The sequence below is a fragment of the Numenius arquata genome, chromosome 5, assembly GCF_964106895.1.
Source record: "Numenius arquata chromosome 5, bNumArq3.hap1.1, whole genome shotgun sequence".
Lineage (NCBI taxonomy): Eukaryota > Metazoa > Chordata > Aves > Charadriiformes > Scolopacidae > Numenius > Numenius arquata.
In genome coordinates this window covers 58,137,784-58,159,351 of record NC_133580.1, presented here as the reverse complement: position 1 = coordinate 58,159,351, position 21,568 = coordinate 58,137,784, and the positions used below count along the sequence as shown (strand labels likewise).

General features: G+C 37.5%; 1 protein-coding gene across 3 annotated transcripts in view; it reads right to left on the bottom strand.

The window, feature by feature from the left end:
* The window catches only part of PPP2R2C (protein phosphatase 2 regulatory subunit Bgamma), a 193,354-nt gene that overhangs the window by 35,321 nt on the left and 136,465 nt on the right, over positions 1–21,568 (bottom strand). For all 3 annotated transcript variants that reach the window (XM_074147135.1, XM_074147137.1, XM_074147136.1), the window contains 4 exons: positions 20,131–20,228; positions 19,369–19,534; positions 15,015–15,127; positions 13,205–13,382 (listed from right to left, as the gene is read on the bottom strand). In XM_074147135.1, coding sequence (XP_074003236.1) covers positions 13,205–13,382; positions 15,015–15,127; positions 19,369–19,534; positions 20,131–20,228 — 555 coding nt within the window. The remainder of the gene's footprint in view (positions 1–13,204; positions 13,383–15,014; positions 15,128–19,368; positions 19,535–20,130; positions 20,229–21,568) is intronic.

The window sequence follows — 21,568 nt, the reverse complement described above, 5'->3', positions numbered from 1 at the left end:
TTTGCTGAAAATATCAATTTAAATGGCTTGATTTTGATTGGCAATAAAACTTCTCCATCAAAGGTGTTTAGATAGCGCCATTATGATAGTACAAAGCTTTTGATAGCTTTTTTTCTGTATTTTTCCTCATATCAGGATTATGAGATACATAAAGAGTAAAAACTGCTATGAGCTTTTAGCTCTGTGTGGAAAGCCAAGCCACAGACAATTATGTTAGGTGCTGTGCAAACACAAAGCAAAGGAATCGTTCATAATATAAAGAACAAGTAAAAAGTGCATATGAAGAAGAGATTAAGTAATGTTAACATAGTTCTGCGGATTTCTTTGATTTCTTAACTCAAGGATTATAGCCTAAATTAGATGAAAAAGCGATGCTACTGGAAGAAGAAAAGACATGGTCATAGCTAAGAGGCTGCAGTAGCAACAAATTTCTCTACTCAGAGAGAACCAGCCACAAAACAGAATTTGGCCAAATTTACAAAACATGAGGAGTACAGAGGTGAACATTCGGACCCTTTAAATGTGTTTAGGAACCAAGATGTCACTGGTTCAACTGGCAGCTGACAGGAATCAGAGTCCCTCAGGACTAAGGGGCTAATAAGATTTGTTCAAGGCTGAAAGGAAGCCAGGGACAGAACTTAAATACCAAACTTCCCTTAAATACCAAAGCTGCAGCTCCTGGATTTTCCACCTCAAGTTTCATTCAGAATTGGAGATACCTAGTAAGAAATTAAAAGTACTAGTAGGAAACATTTTCCATTCATTAAGTTCAAAGCAAAGGAGAGTCAGTGTCGGTGTCGATGTTTTACAGGTAATGAAATTAAGGCATGAAGTAGCAAAGATTTGGGAAATGTTAGCTTAAGGGCCAGCAAGAGTAATAGTTCTGGATTCTGCTTTAGTGGTCTCTCCCCTCCCTACCCACGGTTCTCCAGGCATGTGAGGATTCACTCAGTTCTCTTCTTGGTTAGTTGGTTTTGAGAGGTTCTTTTGTTATTATTACATTTGTCTTTTGGAACTTTTCCCCAGAATGCAGGCCAGTCAAAAGACTCACTCTGAATTTGAGAGATCTCATTCCGATATTTGTAACATCAGAATTACTTTGCATTCCTATTATGTCGGTAGAATAAAATCTGAAAGCAGCAAGAAAGTCTCAAGTCTCCATTATGCAAATATTACTTGAAAAAAGAATCTATGTATTTTAAAAGTACTCAGTCAAATTTTAGGAAATTGCTTTTACTGCCATACATTCAGTAAACGTCACAGACTTCGCTGTATGCCAGTTGAAGAAAAACAAATCTAATATATAAGAGAATCTAATATATAAGAGAAACTGCCTATGGAGTAGCTGCAACATTTGAATAAATGTTGAAAGCAGAGAATTGTCAAGCAGCACTGCTAGGAAAGGAGTACTTAAAATGGTGCAAGTCACATCCAACTTTCTCATAGACAGGCCTGTTCATATACATTGCAACCATTAATTTACTTGGAGAATAATGAATTTAGAAGCAGATACTAGAAAATTTTAATTTAAGAACTTAATTTTTGGCTTGTGTTTTAGAACAGAACAACCACATTTTCATCTGTAGACACAGTCACATGCCTGCTTTAGCCACAACCATAAGCAAATTCAAGTTTTCAAGAGCAAAGAAATCATTATCTGCATATACACAGCTGAGAGCAAAATTAAGTGGATGAGTCAACAGAGGAAGATCTCTCTTCTTAAATGCACGTGCATTTTTCTGTGTGCAGGAATCACTGAAAATCACTGAAAAGCTGCAAAGTCATATTTAGTTGGTATACTTGCATATTAATTAATTAAGATTTTATTGTGTGATGCTTAATGTTACATTTGGAACATATCAAATACCAGAAGAACCTCAGGTACGTATAGATTATTAACAGAAGAGACCTACTAAGTCACCCAGCTCAGCTCCTTTTAGGCAGTACTCTTCGATGTAGTATAAGAGGCACCATGTACCACAGAGCAGCGTGCGTTCCAAGAAAAGGGTGCAACTTCAACAAAATAAGGCAAGGACAAACTCTAAACTAAAGCAATATAATTTCATCATTCACAAACCTGCTTTCCTAAAATCAATGAGACATTTAAAAGAGAACTGAGAGGCATCTAGTTGGTTTGCTGAATCCAGTCCCTGGTAGTACAGAGAAATACAACATATGTAACTTCCTATATGTGGGACACACAACTTACAGGAAAGAAGAGAGAAAATGTCTTTTTTTTTTTTTAATGAATAATCTATGTACTAACAGGTAATACCATCAAGACATTTATTCTTGATAATTATTAAAATCCCATGCAGCTGAGGAAGATCTGCCTATTAAAAGGCAGACATAGAACTTCCAGCTGGAGGGTATACAGTCTTTAGAGCATTTTGGAGGGGATTTTTCTTGCCCTATATGCAATTTATTCTTCCATATATCTTGCTGAAAACCCCAATACAGCAGTATTTGTACCCCAGTAGAGTAGAATAATTCCATATTTTAACTGAAGTTACAATTCATGTCACAAAGGACCCATTTTTTGCAAATCCAAGCTAGCTAGAAGTGTCTTCTAGGGCATAACGCTCTTCCCTTCCCTGCATGTTTGTTATGGAAGTAGTCAAATAAAACTATCTTCAAAAATACCCAACTACTTCTGAAAAACAGGTACTTTAAAAATACCATTCAGAATTTATACTGATATTTCTGCCTGCAACTAACTTTGCACTGCCAAGAAATCCCTGAACATGAACACTGTGAAAATGATTATGAGGAACAGATTCCGTTCTCATGAGAAACTCTGTAGTGAAAGTTTTCCAAATCATCTATATTAAATTATATAAGACACCTGATTAAAACCTCGTCAGGACTTATTATCTAGTTACTCAATTTATGTGAAAGTATTTACAAAAACGCCCATCAGCTTGGTCTCTAGGCACTGCAGAGAAACACGGATTCCAGGAGTTCGAAACACCAAGACCATTCTCCAAGGTGAAGGGGTTCAGTATTCACAGCTGTATGCCTGCTTGTTTGCCTGATGTGCTTTCAGAACATGGATTCCAGACATGTCACATAGTTTGTAGTCAGTATGAAAACAGTCCAAATAGTCTTATCCTTAACTCTGGTGTTGTATTTTGTTAAAGTTCATATTGCCTTCACTTGCAGAGCATTTTCATTCCAAAGGCCCTAAAAGCGACCTCCCTTAACTATCGAAATTTCACAGGCGATGGCACTACTAAAGCACAGCCCTTGCCGTTGTGTATTACGACAACAGAAAAGAGAGAAACGTCCACATTCATGAGAAGCACCCTCATAGTACTAGTGATAGTACACAATAATAGTGAGAAAAGCTTCCACGGTCTCAGGTTTTAAAGACTCAAACAGAACACAGAGGTACAGACTGCAACCTTTACGCACCTGAGATGACCATGTGAGCGTTTTTATGACGCCTCCATTCTTGTATTCAAGCTAAAAGATGTTAGCCAATGAGCAAAGCAAGTTGTATTTTCTTCTCCTTTGTGTTAATACTCTGCAAAAGATTGTGCTTTGCAAGGTTAATTTCAAGTCCAAACTCACATGGGAATGAGAATAATTAGACTCATTTAAGAGAATTCTCCCCTCTGGCAGAGCTGATTAAATTATTTATACATTATCTTTTCGTATAATTGTACCTAGAACTGTGTAAATGGTTTTTTAGTCTAACTTTCAATAAATTCATAATACATGTTTTTCAAGTTGGATACACCACCTGCACCTGTGACAATAGAGAATGGCTCATTTTAAAATGCTTCACTGAGAAATTAATCCAGAGGGAAACAGAAACATGCAATTTAAAAGCTTCCACAATGACACCATACTGATTAAAACTCATCAGCTGAAGAAATAAAATTAGTAAGACAATAAATCTTGGACTGAATTCTGTAACCCATTTCCACAGGAATAACTTCACTGACTGCAGCCACGTTACACTAAAATACGAGTACTACTTAGCTGAGTATCAGCTCCATGATGTGACCCTTTATCTGTAATTTAATATTCCTCGCTATCGTTCCCAAGTCCCTCTTTGCTAAGGAACTCAGATTACAGATAAAATCTGAAAATTCTAGTGGAATAAACCACTAGGGTGAAAAAAGAAATCTGGTTGGTGATACTAACATTCATTTCAGCTCTACTAAGTGCTCTTTCTCTCTCCAATAGCAATAAACTTGAGAAAGCTTGAGATAATGATATTTTAAAGGGCATTCGTGGTGCGAAATAGTAACTTGTTTGCTACAATCAGAAGAATAACAGTCCCAATTCAATTGGAAAACAACTGATTCTAAGGAGATCTGTGAAAAGACATCTTTGCACCTATTGTAAAATTCTACATACCTTCTATAGTTGTATTGCCTAGATCACTCTACAAACACATGAATATAGGGAAATCCCAGCGCTGTTCTTTAATGTACTATTAAGAGTTCTGAAATGGCTTTTACAGGCTCAGGATTTCACACTATTCTTTACCATTTGCTGCAACTCCAGTCAATTTTCTCTTTCCTTTTTGCAATTCACCATACAGTTTTAAAAACCAAGAGTACTTTAATGCCTCTGGCTATGTTTTTCCTTACCTCTGCAGCAACTAAATAATGGGCATGGGTCTCTATTTGGGGACAACTGCATTAGAGAAGACAGAGGGTTAGATAAAGAAATCCATTAAAAGGAGAACGAAATCACATACTTATTCATTCAAGTTGTGTATGGACAGGAGTGATAAGTAAGAAAATTATGTATTCTGATTAACGAATTAGTATTTTTATTAAACAATAAATCTGCAGTGCAGTAATTATCCCAAGGCTACAGCTATGCTCAAATCACCTTAAATTAACTTCTTTAAAAGCAACTCCAGAAAAAGGAAGAGACTGGTCTTTGCCAAGAATGCAAAGGCCTCAGCTATAATTAGTTTTTCACAGCCACGCTCAACTCTTCTAATTTATTTATTTTCGGAGGAAGGGTAGATAGGGAATATTTTCATAGCACCATCCCATGCCCTGAAGACACTGATATCTGACACTCCAGCCATGTATTGTTTGCTTTTGCTGCAATGCACATTTCAGCTGTCCGGCAGGAGGGTCTCAGGCAGTGATTCAATGCTAAAATGTTGTTTAACTAGCTCTGATATCGCTCCTTTGGCTATCAGATGTGCTCGGTCATCCAGTTCTCTCTCACTGGCTGACAGTCAAATTCATGAGATAGAAGTCAATTTAAGGTGATGAGAATAGTTAAAAAGCCATTGTTTCTGACAAGGATCATAAAGTATCCTCTGGCAAGAAACAAAACCAAACCAACATCTTGAAAGACCACTTTTGCAAATTTATTCACGGTTTTCAGAGCTCCCTAAATCTAAAATCCCTAAAACTTAAACTACCCTAAAAGATGCTGAGACTTCTCTGTATTTCTTGAAAAAAAATCATCCTAAAGGTCCTTATAGTCCCTAGTCACATAGCCTTACTGCTATAATTATCCTCTATTATTTGAATTACAGCAGTTAGTTATGAAGACTGCAATTTGCACACAATAATATATAAATGCACAACTGTTTCTGCTCTGAAAAGCTTAAAAACTGTATTCAATTAAGATATTCTACAGCAGACAATGACCAAATAAGAAATAATGTTGTGTCCAAACTGGACGTTGTTTTACCTCAACAGAAGCAGAAGAACCAATTCAGTGCCTGTTGTAGAAGCTGTATCTATGGTAGCGTCTACAAGCCATTTAGGTGGTCCTAGAAATGCAGTTCTCTCTTGGCACTTTGCACTAGGGACACAGAATTTTTCTTACAAATGAGTCCGTTGAGAGTTCATGAAAGGCTCTCGTTGACGATAGGGATTCTGTACAGTTGAGGGAAGATGACAACTTACAGTTACACATACTTACCTATTTACTAATTTTACTCCTCAATTGAAACTAAAAACTTTCTTGTGTGATTTTACTAAGAGAATCCCTCCTGCGTTCTTCCTAATAGACAGCAAAAACACACACCAAGGATTTTCCCAGCTAACACATTTCTAAAATCCTTATTCTGATGGTCACATGAGATATTTTGTTTAAAGCTTAAAATTATTTACTTTCTGCCACGTTTGACTACAGTGGTTACAAAGAACAGGTGCCTGATGCATTGTTTAATTACACACCCACAGAGCCAGCATGGTCCCAAGTCTAGCAGTCAGAGAATTCTTTCCTCCTTTTATATTCTCCTTAATTATTATTTATCTAGTATTACATATCCAATTAGTGTGGACCCCCACAGAATCTAAAACAGTTTAAAGAAAAATCAGGCTTTACTTGATCATTGATATCTAGTAATATTGCTAAACAGCTCCATTAAAATGATGACTGGGTTTTATTCTGTTAAGAGCTGTCTTTCTCCAGTTTATTGTATATTAAAATATTCTTTTTATGGTGCACACACAATTTTGACATCGGAACTCTGCCTGTACACAAAGGTAAGGTGTGGGATGTAGTTAATATTTTAAAATAAAGTGGTTATTGTACTTAGTTTAAATCGTCACAGCTTAAGGCTTAATGTTACAAACATCATGTAAAGTATATGCAAATTGATACACGAAAAAAATATGAGGGGCCAAAATGCATTTCCCTATACCTTTTTTGTGTACAAAAATACGGATTAAATTTACTTTAATTCTTACACTGACTAACAAAGATCCAGTCACCTTCCTAGCTCTTGGATCTCCTAGGATGATGCATAAACTTGGTATTTGGAAATTCAAACTATCCTAAACCCACCCGACTACAAATCCGTGTCTTGATTTCCAGTGGGGTTTATTTCAGATACAATTAAGGCCCCTTCCAACCCAAACCATTCTATGATTATTTGTGAACTTCTCAGCACAACAAGGAAGTCCTAAACAACTAAAAAAAGTCATAGCCAACTACAGAAAACACAGTGGTTTTTTTTTTACTTTCATGCAATCAAGAATTTATTACTGAATAAGCTCACCAAGAGGAAAATAAAGGACAATATTAGAATTTGGGTGGGTCAGCACTTTAGACAAGAAATAACGTATAAGTAATTCACCTTGACAATAGAAAACATCCTTCTTTCCTCTTCAATAACTAGTGCAGTCAGATCAAATAGTATAGTCATACTTGCTTTTCCATGTCCACAATACTAATTGAAAAAGCCCAAAAATACTGTATGGAAGAGCCCAGCTCAGGCAACCATTTATAAACTTAATATGTGTGTTAAGCTTTAAGTCATCATGGAAAAAGCATGACAACTCTACTCAGAAATGAAAGACATCTCAGGCCTCCTTACAAAACAGAACTTTATCCTCTTGTTTTTCAGATGCCCCAGAAAACATGATATGAATTGCTTATACTACTTAATGCAAAGACTCTTTCCTGAAATGAGGGACTCCTTTTCACACTTCCAAGAATTATCTTAAGTACCCTTAAAAACAACCTGAAATTAATCACTACTCATTGCTAAACGGATAACCATGAATTTTCATCTACTCTTCCATTCGTTCAGATAAGGGTAACTTAAATGGAAAATTCTTGGGAGTGATAAACAGGCTTAGGTACTACGACGCTTTTCCTAAATTCATCATCATAAATTCATAAATGCTAAACATTGTCAATGTAAAGATTCATTTCAGTCAACAACAAAGTTTTTGCTTCTGATTGCCTTTTGCAAGGTTAGAATGGTCATATATTTTTTTCAAAACACTATATTATTTTTCTCCATCCATTAAAGCAAGTGATCCCTAGCAAAAAACCTCTGTTGGTGCTCAGTGAAATTACATCCCATTGCATTCTGGCAGTTAACAGATCTCTATGGAGGAAAGATACACCGAGTTATATTTTTCCAAAATGAAACCATTTTCCTACCATTTCTTCCTCTCTGTTACCTGTTTTACAGGATTTCTCCACCCTGAGCACTTTGCTGCCTTATCTAATGCAGAATTAGGGTATGTATGGAAGTAATGGAAAGTGGGATCTCACCAGGCAACATTCAGATTCCGGATTGAAATTCCAGCAAACCAGTCTTTGTTTAATTGAGTATAAAATGGGGCTAAGACTGACTAACCTCAAAATTTTATTACAATTATTTAAAAATACTTTATCGCAAAGTATTTAATTGTGTTAAAGTATGTCAAGCACTTCAGTAATACAGAGGAAGAAAGATCTCTATCATGACCAGTCTACAATGTAGTTATCAGCAGACTAGAAATGGCAATGCAGCAAAGAACCTAACAGTTAAGTATTGATACTTGGTGTGAACTTCATATATTCACAAGTTTAATGCAACAGAATTTCTTTTTCATTTTTATCCTTTTTCCTCTACATACTATTCTTCCCCATGGCTTTGCAAGACAGGGTACTGGAGCCCTCAGTTGGCATTTCTAGCAGTTTACCTCAAATTAGAGTACAATTCAACATTTATCATAATGCACAGAAAACCTCCAGTTGAGAGTACTCACATCTGAGTTAGGTGTCAAAATCTTTATTTTCACTAGTGTCAACTCTTATTTTTACTAGAAGGTCAGTATTCCCCTGCTGAAAAAAAAGTGGAGACTAAATAGTGCATTACATCAACTCAGAATCTAAGCAGCTTGTTGAAAATAGCCTCTTTACCCTCAGCTGTTCATGTAGGTGTGTTTTAATTAGAAAAGCAAAGCGACCATTTGTCAATAAATACACTTTAAAAGAGCTCACCGAACCATGAAAACAGGGCACATAGTACCTCTGCAGTCCTCTACTTCTAACTTACAGACCTGTTTCTAGCTTTCCATTCCCCTTTACAGAGGGAGACAGAGACAACGCATGTGAGAGAAGGAGACTCTGGGAAGTAAAGAATAAAAGAACACAAATTTGAGTAAAAGCTACTCAAATGTTGCCAGTAGCAACTCAGCTAGAATATAAATCCATGGTATAATATATACCTTTTAAATACATGATACAGATTGGCAGAATCTTTCTTGACAGGATTGGAATTTCTAAAATGTACTACACAGAGCTCTCAAAATAAGAGAAATAATGTCTGCCATCTCCCCAAACAGAAAGCGTATGCTTGAGGGAAACAGTGCTGCGGGTGGAGGTGGCAGCAGGTTCTCACACAGTAAAGGCATTTTTTCGAGAGTGCAGAAAATGCATCCTTGTGCAAACAGCTTGTGCAAGCTGAGGAATTTTTATAGAAACAACCTTATCTCACCCAAGGGCTTAAACTTGCCAGCTTACAGCTCCCCAAATGCCAAGAGAATACTGCAGATTTGCTTTCAGTTTAGCATTCAAATGCTTAGCACTGAGGCAGGTAACAGGAATTTTGTAAGGCTAGCTGTCTTCCCCAGCCTGCTCCTGCTCCCAGAGCGCTATATTCAGGTGCACAATGAGTGGCCACAGACTTGGTCTCCATCAATGTACCATGCTATCTTGGTTTTTCTGTTTATTTTCTTTTTTTTTGTTGTTTACTTTTTAAGTAAATTAATTTCCCCAAGATACAGTGCCTAACGATCTGACTATCCATGATATGCTCCAAATACTGGAATACATTAGACTATAAGAAGGCCCTATGGTGACTTGCTAATTAGCTTAACCCTTTTGGGACACAGAAGAAGGAATTTTTTATTAAAACAGGATAACCATGGACTATATTGATCTGACTGAGAAATGAGTATTTTAGTCAAGATGAGTCTCAAGATGACTACATGCTGGAAACGGCGATGTTGTTTCCATAGCAATGCCATGACAGCCTCTAGAGTGAAATAGTGTGCTACCAGGAAATGAAGGGAGTTCAAGTGCTATGAGCTACATAGTTCTGTGAGCAATCCAAATACATTCTCATAAAGAATATTTAGTACAGCTAGATAGTCCAAAGATTGCTGCTGATGTGAAGTAAGCCTTATCAGTATGCTTCCAGCAGGCCTGTTTTCTCATTCCCTATGCCCAAGATGAGTTATCTAAAGGCTTAAGCTATGGGCAACACTGCTAAGCCATTTCAGACCAAACATTAACAAATACAGTAACCTTTACCTCCCTTCTTTTCCAGTGAAGAGTATCATCCATAATTAAGGACACTGACTCTCGTTCTCCATAACACAACCAAACACATTAAACCTTTTAGCGAAGAAAAGCCTCACGTGCAATAATTTACCAGCTGACCTTCCCCCTTCCTTTTCTCTCACCTCCTCCTCTCCCTTGCCTCCTCCTGCCCAAACGATACTCAGCAAATCTGCTTGCAAGTGGGAAGCAATTTACTGAAGTCTTGCATATTCCTCATGAAAATTTACACAGCCATAGCATTAAACTCACTTGTCTGCTTTTTACCCCAGTTAGCATTTATGCTAATACAGAAACAAACCAGAAAACCACTAATTGTATTTTATTTGCCTAAGGCTTTACCTAAGGCAAATATTCTGGTCAAATTCTACAAAGCTGATTTAAAATATTTTCCAAAGGAGACAGAAAGAGAATTAACTTAAGATCTACACTGCTTTGTCTTTTCATTTTCAAAGAAATGAACAATCCTCAGTGATTTGTAAAACTGCTAAAATAATGGTTATAACCCAACTGTTCTCAACTAAAATTCCACAAGACAAAGTAGTTTACTTGAAAACCCCCCAGCACACTGCTGCTAATCCATTCCTTCTCCAGCATTTCCCATGCAATTTGTAAAGATGTTCAAACATGAGCTGAACGTCCAGAAACTCTACCGCTGTATTTGTTGTTTGTGTCATTGTCACAACCAGCCTCTTGGGTAAACAGATTGTAGTTCATTATATGTAGCAGCGCTGCCTCTGAGGGAAAGGAGAAAGACAAATACGCATCACCGCCAGACCCCTTATTAACAAATGCCACTTCAAACCAAAATGTTTTCTATTTATTGTTTTAAACATGTATTTCAAGGAATCAAGCCTTGCATGTAAAATAGCAAGATGCTTCATTTCCATTTTGCAAAGATGTGAAGCAAGCATTTTTGAAACTGCCTGAGCCTCCTCCTGCCCGTCCCCCTAAGTGTGTTGCAGAAGGCACCAAACCCAGCAACATTCATTTATAATTTAAACTGTTTGCTTGGCAGAATTTTTTCATCTTAATATATCTAGTCCTAATTGCAAACCGGCACACCCAATGTTTTTACCAGAAGCTCATCTACTTCCAGTAGGACAGAAATGCAGTTTCTTTCCGGGACAGATGTTGAAATCTAGTGGAAAGCATGCCTCTGCAATTTTACAATGACTTACAGGGCTCTATTATGGACAAAAAGATACCTGTGGAAAGATTGATGCAAGTTTAACTCGCTCATCCCCTTCTTCCAGTTATCGTGGTCTCCCAGTTAATTCCCCAATGTGAGCAATATTCTGTAACTATCTCACCTTCTTTTGGACCACTTATCTCAACTTTTCTATCAAAGAATTAAGTAAAAGTAATCTGCCTGATGATCTGGTATAGATGACAGAGTACTTAGGTTGTCTGAGACAGAGTGGACACAGCCTATTTAACTCGGACTACTCTCTTGAATACATACATACATCTTTTCAAGGATGTACATACATTTGGAGTTTAAAAATACATTTGGGGCTGATATTTCTGTCAGTAAGCTCTTTGTGTGGCAAATGACATTAAAACCTCATGTTGTCTTCATGAACTATAGTAACTATTTATTTGCTTTTTTAAAACTTGTCAGAAACATTTCTCTTGGCAATCCAAAGTTTATAAAACAGCTTTTAACACAATAAAAGGGGGTGCCCAAAACAAAGACTAATCTTCTGTAAATAAGCTGGAATGTGATCTGGTTATCGTACACAGACATACAGAGATTGCTCTCACTCACTCCTCTGCTTTAGAAGAAACAGGAGGATACACGGTAGAGGAGAAGGCACAGTAGCCACGTATAAAAGTGTCCAGGATGGAGACAAGGCTGTAGGGTGAAACTACAGTGAGGAGGACACTGTCAGAAGCCATGCTGCTACACCATACAGGCACACTGGCCAACAATTTTCCCACTCTGCTCTCTCTTACTAAAGAATGGAATTACAGTTGCTTGGACGTCAAAGGCAGACATAGCTGGACTTTGAAGAACCACATATAAATTGGTCCTACATAAACAGTAACATTAAAGAGGGCACCCTTTAGCTTGTTTAATCTAGACAGGTGAAAGACAGAAAAAGATGAATTCGGAAACAAATTGAGGAGGTATTCCCTACAATCCCTAGGATAAAGGCACCTGTCACTTGATCCTGCAAAGGCAGTTTTTTAAGGACAGAGTTGTTTGATTTAATGAAAATGTTTCCTGTGACGTTAACAAAGCATGGGTTAAGCTCTACAGATGATCTGGCCTATGAAGGAAGAAATATAAACAATCACCAGAGACAGGGTGTCTGTCACATTGGTGCTTTCTTTTTGGAATTTACCCTCAGTAGGACAACTTCACTTTGACATCTAATAGTCCCTCACACAAACCCACAGAGAAATATTCTTCTAACTCCTCTTGAAATGCTTAAAAAGAAATCACTAAAGGAACGCAACATTCTGAGCTGGCCCCATAACCTATTTCTCTTCTTACTGGTACCTTTATTTTCTGCAAAACACGGACAATCACTTTTCTTGGCTACATTTTCTTTTGCTTCTCCTCCAAGTGACCCTGTTGCAGTGCAAGGGGCAGCCTCACAGGTGACTGGAATGACCCCACGACACAGCTTCCAGGATGATGCCAGTACTTGATACAGCAATGGCTGCATTAATCACAGACACAACAACTCACAGGAAGCAGCTGAGCCTTACCCCCAAAATGAGCACATCTCGGACATTAGGGTTCTGGGAAGCAGGATGATGGAGAACAGGGGGCATGGTCAGGGTAAGGACAGACCTTTCAGCAAAACAAGGTGGAGTAGCTCAGTGCGGAATTTCTTCAGGAGATAACAGTATAGAGTATTCTAATCAGGCAGACAGTTAACATTCAGCTGGCATCAGTTTCCTATTTACTTGTTATTAACCAACTCCAAGACTGTTATTTTTCACATAAAATTCCCTGATTTTTGCAACCTCTTAGCTGTCTCTTACCATATCTGAGCATTTTCTGTTACAGATACTGCAGGGATTCTGATAAGTAAAGGTATATTTTAAAATCTGCAGAGAAATATTATAAAACAGCTCTTTTAAGCCCCACTAGTATTATCAACACTGAGCAAGGAACCACAATAAAGGATACTGAAGCTCCTATCTGTGATTGCTAAATGCCAGAGGTTAATCCTGAGATCATCCGCTGACATGTATGTCTCGCAGTCACTGTTGACGGATATTGAGTTGACATGATAGGTGTGACCATTAGCAAAGATTCTCCGGGGAGTGACTTCTACCATCAAATCCATAGGCTTCAATACAGGCACCTGCCAAAAAACACAAAGCACAAACCAGAAAGGGAGTAAGATTTTGAATAAGTTTTGCTAGGACGATGAGAGTTTCAATGGAGAGCAAGCATTCAAAGACTGTGACATTCTAAAACTTCTCACAGTGTATGGAAGCTGAATTTCCCATGGATGAATTGCTGGGCAAGGCCATCCCTGCCAAGGAGAAAGGGAGAGACAAGAGAGGCATGGAGAGCCAGGCAGAGCAATGGAAAGCGTGGACTGTGGGAGAGGAGGCACTAGCAGCTGTCACAGAACAGGTGAGTCCCACAGCAGGTCCTACTGTCCCACATATGCAGGAGGCTGTGGCACTGACAAGCAGCAGAGTCCTAGTGTTTTGCTTTTGCCAAGGAGTTTGCTGTTAGTTGTGAATCACTCACAGTATTTATTTTGCTACTTGATGTCTCTCTTTCAAAAAAGTCAAGTGGTGAAAAGGTTATAATCTCAGCAAAACATAATAAACAGTCTCGGAAAACAAAGCCAACATGTGTATATACCGTATCTACACACATACTCCTGAAAAGCCAAGACCACAGGCTATCGCTCATCATTGCACCTTATTTTTCCCCTGTGTGTCAGTTCAGTGTCATGCTTCAATAACGTGACACTGTCAATTTATTCTCTGTTGTTAAATCATTAAACACTGTAAGGCTCTGGTCCATGATTGGTCCAACAACTATTTGATGTTGTTGAACATGCATCAAAAACAATCAGACACCAATTCACAAGATAGTTTAAAGAGGAACAAACTTAAGAAGTTAAAACTTAGAGTTTAGCTGGCCCCTAAAGGAACAAAACAATACTATAAGCAACCTAAAATGGTTTTGTTTCCTTAATCATACAGAATGGATAAATATTCCATTAATGTAGTCATCTTTACACTTTGGAGGTCTTTTCACATTAGACAATGTTGGCTTGTTTTGGAGGTGGGGGTTGTTTGTTTTTATTAATAATAAAGAAATACCAGCGCTTACATGACGTAGCTTTTCAGTTCTAACCTTTAGCCACCTCCTTTGCCAAAACACCTGGAGTCAATTCATCCATTAAAGTCTGAGAGCAAAAAACTATTATGTTGTCACACACGCCTATATGAGTTCCATGACAGCGTCTGTTCAGCAATGCAGAACCTCACATTCACTGGAGCAGAGACTACTGCAAATCCCACTCTTCAGATAGATAGGAGATAATTCTTTTATACTACTGAAATAAAGATGAGACTGAAATTTTGTGCACTGTTTTTAACTTGGTTGCTCTGGATGAGGCAAGAACACTGTTTAATATTAATGACAAGCTTCTGCAGTCTTGCTTGCAGCACACCAGGCTAAAGAATCCTGTGTGAACGCATGCGAAGTCACACTGAGAGAATTTTATCAGAAAGAATAAAACTGACAAAGTCTCTAAACATATTTGTGTTGGTCACTACATAATAAAGCATTTGTGGCTTGAAAATGTGTGCCATATTCAAGACCATTATTGGACAGCTAAAACTTCAATAAGAATAATCATATATATGCTTAGCATTAGGTACACATTTAAATCTTTTACTGAGTTAGCACCCGTGACCACCTTCTTCATACAGAAACAACTGGATTTTGGACAGAGACAGCAGTTTACCTGCAGTGATGTTACTGTAGAAAGATCTTTAAGTTTTCCTTCTTCATCTTTTAAGTTGTACCCCTCCGGTCTCTTATCTCTTTCAGTAATTTTCCATAACTTGATCGTTTTATCTTTAAAAGAAAAGACACACAACTGTCAGCATCGGAATTCTCAATGTGGTTACTCACCCTCCACAATGTATTCCTTAAAGAAGTTTCTACATCTTAGTTTAGACAAGTCCTGTGCTGAAACTGTCTGGGTCATTTAATTTTGCACATTATGTTGCCAATAGAAAAAGTACTGATAAAGCACATCCCATACCTTCAAACCAAGTCAGAGGTTCCAGGCAGCTGACAGACCATGTAGAATACATGTTGCTCTCGTATCCAACTTGGCAATTTGCAGGTGGAACAGACCAAAACCACTCAATGCTCACTGCTGAAGCTCAGTTTGACAATTTGACTTTTGGCAAAGAAATAATCTTGATGTTAAAGCCAGTTTGCTAGGTAACTTATAAACAGCACAAGAAGAGCATGGAGTGGACTGACAGACCAATGATACCTGTCTGGCACATTGTGGTAACGGGTAGTGTTGTATTGGTGTAACATCAGGAGCACCAGCAAATGAAAGGCTGTGGAAAAATGAGATATTTCTCCCTCGTAAGGGAAAGCAGCTGAGAAATAACATAGAAAAAAACCTGAGAGAATTGTGTTGTAAGCGTAAGAGAGAGAAGTGGGGAGAAAAATATACTAATCTTACATTGAATGGAATTGAGTCTAAACTCTCCCTTTTTCATGATGGTGAAGCATATGACGATAGAATAAGTATTATTATTCTATATAAATATTATATAAAAATAAGTATTATTATTTGTTTCTTATTTAACAAAGAGCCTCTGAAGCCAACAAATAGAAGTTTTAAACATTTCAGGTGGAGTTTGTCCTTGTTTTTGTAGTAGATGAACATGCAGATTTCCCTAACTTTGACTGTCCACTCCAACTCTGGTCGTGCACCCAACCTGCCAACCCTAATACTCCCTGGGCTGAAAAACCAATGCCTCCTGCAAAAAAATCTGTCTCCAAGCTTCTAAAGGTCGTTTCACTCGTCTATTCATGAAGCAGCCAAAGCCTTTCCAAAGCTTCTGCACTTCAGCTGCCACCGCAGCTTTCATTGACCTCAGTTCCTGCATCATTTCTGATTTCATCCCACTTTCTTCCTTTACCCCTCTTTCCCAAAGTATATAGAAGAGCATAATTCTTTCCCCAATGTGGCTGATCCAAATATTTCTTTCAAATGCTAGAAAAAATCATTTTAAAGGCAGGTTATAGGACTACATTAATCACTTTGCATTTCTATAGCAACTTTAACTTTGACCTTTTTTTGTTTCAATATCAGTCCCTCCACTACTCTGAGTTTTTTTATCATTATGCAACTCCTAACAATATTGATATGCTAATTTTCAAGCAACAAAAAATATTACAGTTGTTCAATCTACAGAACAAGAGGTTACTTCAATCTGCAACTAAAAAGCTCCATTTAAATATTCAATAAATTTCCTTTGTATCAGTCACATTAATTAATTACTAAAAATACATACAGGCCATATCACGCACTTGGGATTTTTATTACATGTAAATAGTGCATTCCTGCTTACCTAGTCTAGAATTTATAAATACAGCATTATAAAATGAACTATAACCAAAACCACAAACAGTTCTCCATTGTTGGACTTGACTGCTCTTGATAAACCTATCCCTGTCCTGAGTGAAAACTATTTTATTAGCAGTTAAGGGTATCACATGTGTTGGTTTTCTTCTTCTTCATCTGCCTCCGGACTTTAAAAACTGCCTAGAAATTCTAAGCACGCTTATATTTCACAAAATATAGAAACATCTCTGTGAGGTTCAGTATTCATTCTGTCTCAAGGGTGTTGTGAAGTTTAAATTAATTAACGTCTGGTAAGCAGTCATAAATCCTCAGATGAAAGGATCTGTATGGGCCAAATTCTGATCTAGCCGATGCAACTCACATCGAAAGTGGCCCTAATATATTCTGGTACGAAAGGTACCAATGAATCCTAGTAATTTATTATTATACTACAAAAACATTTCAGTTTACAGCAAAAACCAGAAATTTGCTAACTGCAAGCACTATAAATCCACAGTGGGATTCAAAAGCCTTGGTGGTTTCCTTCTGCCTCCATAAATTAAGACGGTGCAGTCTAAGCTTAGCTGATGACTTGTTGGTAACATGTGAACTGGAAAGGAACCAAGATCCCCTCTGAGAGAGGTGACCTGTGTGGGAACAGCTTCAGACAAAAGTTCTCCTTAGAAGGATGGAAACAGTTTTGGGCAGGTGCAGACCTGTTAAGTCTCATACATTGAGTGTGAGATTTAGACAGACTCTCCCCTCATGTTCCCTGAACAGAGGGATGCTCCTCCCAGCAAACTCAATGGGCACTGTCCACCTGTGTCTGCAGAAAGAAAGGATGCTGCTTCACAGTTCTCATTTTTCTGACCAAAACTGCTTTAGAACCTAAACTACCAGAGAGCAAAATATGAAAAATTGCATTAAAATATCGGGCTCAGAAATCAGTAAATATAAACCAGTACTCAGGATGTTTCTACAACCTGCCCAATATGAGTATGTGTGACAGCTAATACCTTCATTCTCTACAAGTTAGGGAAAATACTTTTATCCCTTTTGATAGGCATGGAATTAATATACATTGTCAGTGACTTCTCACAGGTAACCTGCGAGACAGTGAGGAATTCAACATGGGCCTTCTGTTTCCTAAAGTTAAAACTATCTTTAAAAGCATGCTGAGAGGTGAATCTTCAGCCTTCAACCTTGCTGTGCCAGGAAGCTAGGAATCCTCCTAAAAAAATGTTTTGCAATGAAAAGCTGAAATCCAAAGGCTACACCAGTGGCACCACTTCTCTTCTCCTCACCGTAATGAGGTCTGCTGTGATGCTCCAGAGTTAATTAGGGTGAAAAACAGAGGCCAAAGTATTTTGCCAGATCCTAGCCTTGTTCAGTGATGGCTGCAACTGGCTTAAACGACAGCAACACTAAGACTGATTATTTCTTCCTTTCTCCCCCCCCATACAAGTATCAACCAGAAAACTGACATAAACATCTATTAGGCCAACTGTAAAAGCAGCGTCTCTGAGGGCTCGGTGGTATTCCTCAGTGTTTCCAAGCTCAAACTTCAAAATTAAAAGGGAGAGGTTTACTTTTAATAATCTGCTTTTGTATCATGCACATGGAAGAAGCCATTCTTAGTTCAAGTTATCTGAAGAAGAAGGGATGTTTTGACGAAGGGAGAAGTACAGAAGTAATCTCCCAAACTTCATAATTAGCAAACTAAACATTAAATTAGCAAAAATCACCTAGCTATAACAGATATGTTTCATTTCAAATATTGCAACAGTGCCCCTAAAAAGTCAAAAGACAACTTTAAGGAAAACACACACTACAAAACATTAAATAATTTGCTATCTACTGAGAATATATGTAAATATTCTTTATTGCTATAAATTTTAACTAGAAATAATCACTTTGCCCTAAAGCGTCAATTCCCAAATGTGGGATTACACTATTTTTCTATCAGCTATTCCCAATTACGCTCAAACTTCTACAAGAAAAATTCTTTTCTGATTACAATGAGATCTCGAATTTAAAATTTGATATCTTTGTCTCATGTATCACCAGCATTAATAAAGGTCGTGGGTGTCAAAATGTTTCCTAAATGACACCTGTACTTGTTAGGCTCCATTCAGTTTCTTCCCCCTATGTCACATCTGCATATCCCCTCTTAGCAATAACTTAATGCATATTTTTAATCAACAGGCCTTAAGCATGTTTGAAAGATGAGTCAGTATCAATATCCTATTATTATTCCCAATGCCTTCCAAAGATTTGTCTAACTCTTTAGAACTTAAATAAACCATTCTGATGATAATGAATGAAAAGAAAAAGAAATTCATCTCTCTCACCTGCATTCATTTACACATCTACAAAGAATGTAAGTTATGACAAATGCAGCAGACAAAATTCTAAATCCCCAGTGAAACACAACTGCTGAGTAAGGTGACGCCTTGTCACAAAATTTATTTCAGGATAGCACTGCATGTTAATAGCTAAAATGGATAGCTCTCTAACTGTATATGGATAGTCAATAGGAAAAACCCTATGACTATGAATAAAATACATAAATAACAAGATATCAGAGTCAGTATGACAGTTGGCAAACTCTGAAGCAGGAAATTATGAAAAGAATAGATTAAAATGAACAGATAAATATACAGTCAGCACAAAAATGCACAAGAGCAAAAAGCTGGTATGTCCTATATACTCTCATCTATCTTACCATTTGTTGATAAGAGTGAGTGAGCTGCATTTTGCTGTGGTAACCACTTGATCTTGTTTATTTTCTCTTCTATCTCCAAGCTCTTCAAATAATCAAATTCAGGTTCATGGCTCTGGAAAGTGCTGTAAACATTGTACTCCCCCTGATTGTAAGGCTCATTTTTACTCTATGGAGAATAAGAACAACAAAAACTTGAGGTTTATGATGACAATATATCTCCATGGCTTAGGAAAGCTGTATAAGCAGCCTTATAAATATAAAAATATGGAAAATGTAATTTAATTTCTCATTTAAAACATGATATTGATAGATTTGCTTCTACAGAAATGAAATTTCCTGTAAGTATTGAAGCAACATTTAATAAAAGGCAGAATTTTTGAAGAAAAGTCAATTATTCAGGAAAGCTTTCTACAGAAGATACTGCAGATGGACTGAATTTAAAAGTGAAACACAAAGGTATCACAGCAAAGGCATTGTTTTAAATGGAATGGTTCCATCAAACAGGCAAAAGCTATTACAACAATGTAGAAGTAAATCAAAAACAACCTTCTTTTTTCTTAGCTTTGAAGCACTTTTGCTTGGGACAGCAAACTACTGAGTAAAAGATGCTTATCCTCTTTCACTTCCTCTCCAAAGAGGCAGCATCCTGTTTTACCGAATCTTCAGAATTTAAAGAAGTTTGCTAGCTACATCCAATTAAAGTATTAAAAATAAAGCTAGGTTTTAGCAAGCTATTAAGGACTACACTGGTAACTCACATACCTCAGGTTCCCTTTGGAATATAACAACCCGACCCCCCTTGTCACCAGTAGCCAGCAGTTCTCCAGTGTGGTTGAACTCAACTGTAGAAATAATATCAGCTGGAGGGGAAAAAGAGAAAAAAGGCAAATTTTAGACTGCTACTACAACACACAGCCATTAGAAATATCAAGCACTCCACAAAAAATGCAACAAATGAGGGATTTGAAGGAATACAGATGAATTCAACGGCAAGTCACTAATGCAAACAGGCTGCATGCCATTACAATCCGAGGTTGCTACACAATGAAACAAGTGCAAACATAACGAGGCAAATTTGTGTTTCCAGCACATCTGCAGTTTGGGAGTGGAAGAGATCTCTGGAGAGGTTATGCTTCAATAAGAGCAATCTCAGGCTGCTACAAAGCTTTTTTCAGTACTGGAGACCGCAACAGCATTGGCCCCCTGCTACTTCCTCTAGCAAGGACCAACATGACATCTCAGTCCTGTTGTAGGTATTATTTATTCTCCACCCTTTATGAGGGTTTCAATATAACCCCCTAGCGCTAATTTTCTCAAATATGTGTTTGAGCCAAGAGCACAAAAGCAAAGTACACATCGCTTGTCCTACCACAGAGGAATGAAGGCAAAACCAGAACTGCTCACTGCGCGATGCTGCCAAGAGCCCATTCAAATCAGCGTTTTTTGGTAAATGATTTCAGTAGCATAAAAACGTGTTATCAGAAGATAAAAAGATCCCAGCCTCTTCTTTTTCTAATTTTCAACAACTCCCTTTCCCTAAGCAATTGCATCAGCTTAAACAAGAAACCTCATCAAAACCTGAGGCCAGACTTGAGTACAAATTACAACACATCAGGATGAGAAGGGAGAAAGAGACTGCAGGAGCAAAAGAACCGGTTCTTCTGTTTGTATGACGGTAAATGCTAGAATCATAATCCACAGTTAATCCTGCACTATTAGCATAATTTAAATTAAAATGCCTAGTGCAATAGTAAATTAAGAATCCATCATATATACAATCGCAGACAAATGCAGGGTATTACTCAGAGATTGCATATATGAATCCTCTATAATGATCAGCATTCACTCATCAGAAACATGGACCAGATTTTCAGAAGTGTCAGTAGTTAGCAGCTCCCCTTTAGGCATAAAAAGCTGTGGTTTTCAAACACATTCATCACCCATCAGTTTATACTGAGAACAATGAGGTGACAGTGGGCTAAGCTCTTTTGAAAACCTAGCCCCAAATGAGTTCACTAAAATTCAAAGGAATTGAAATAACAAGTGGATGTACCATTTACTTGATACATTTTATGAACTGAAAACATCTGTTCCTATTATTCTTTTAATAAACTAGCAGTTGAGTGGTAGAAAGCTTCTATTGCCAGTAGCTCTCTCATCAGCAACACAGCCATACAAAAGCCGAATTCTTACTGGAATG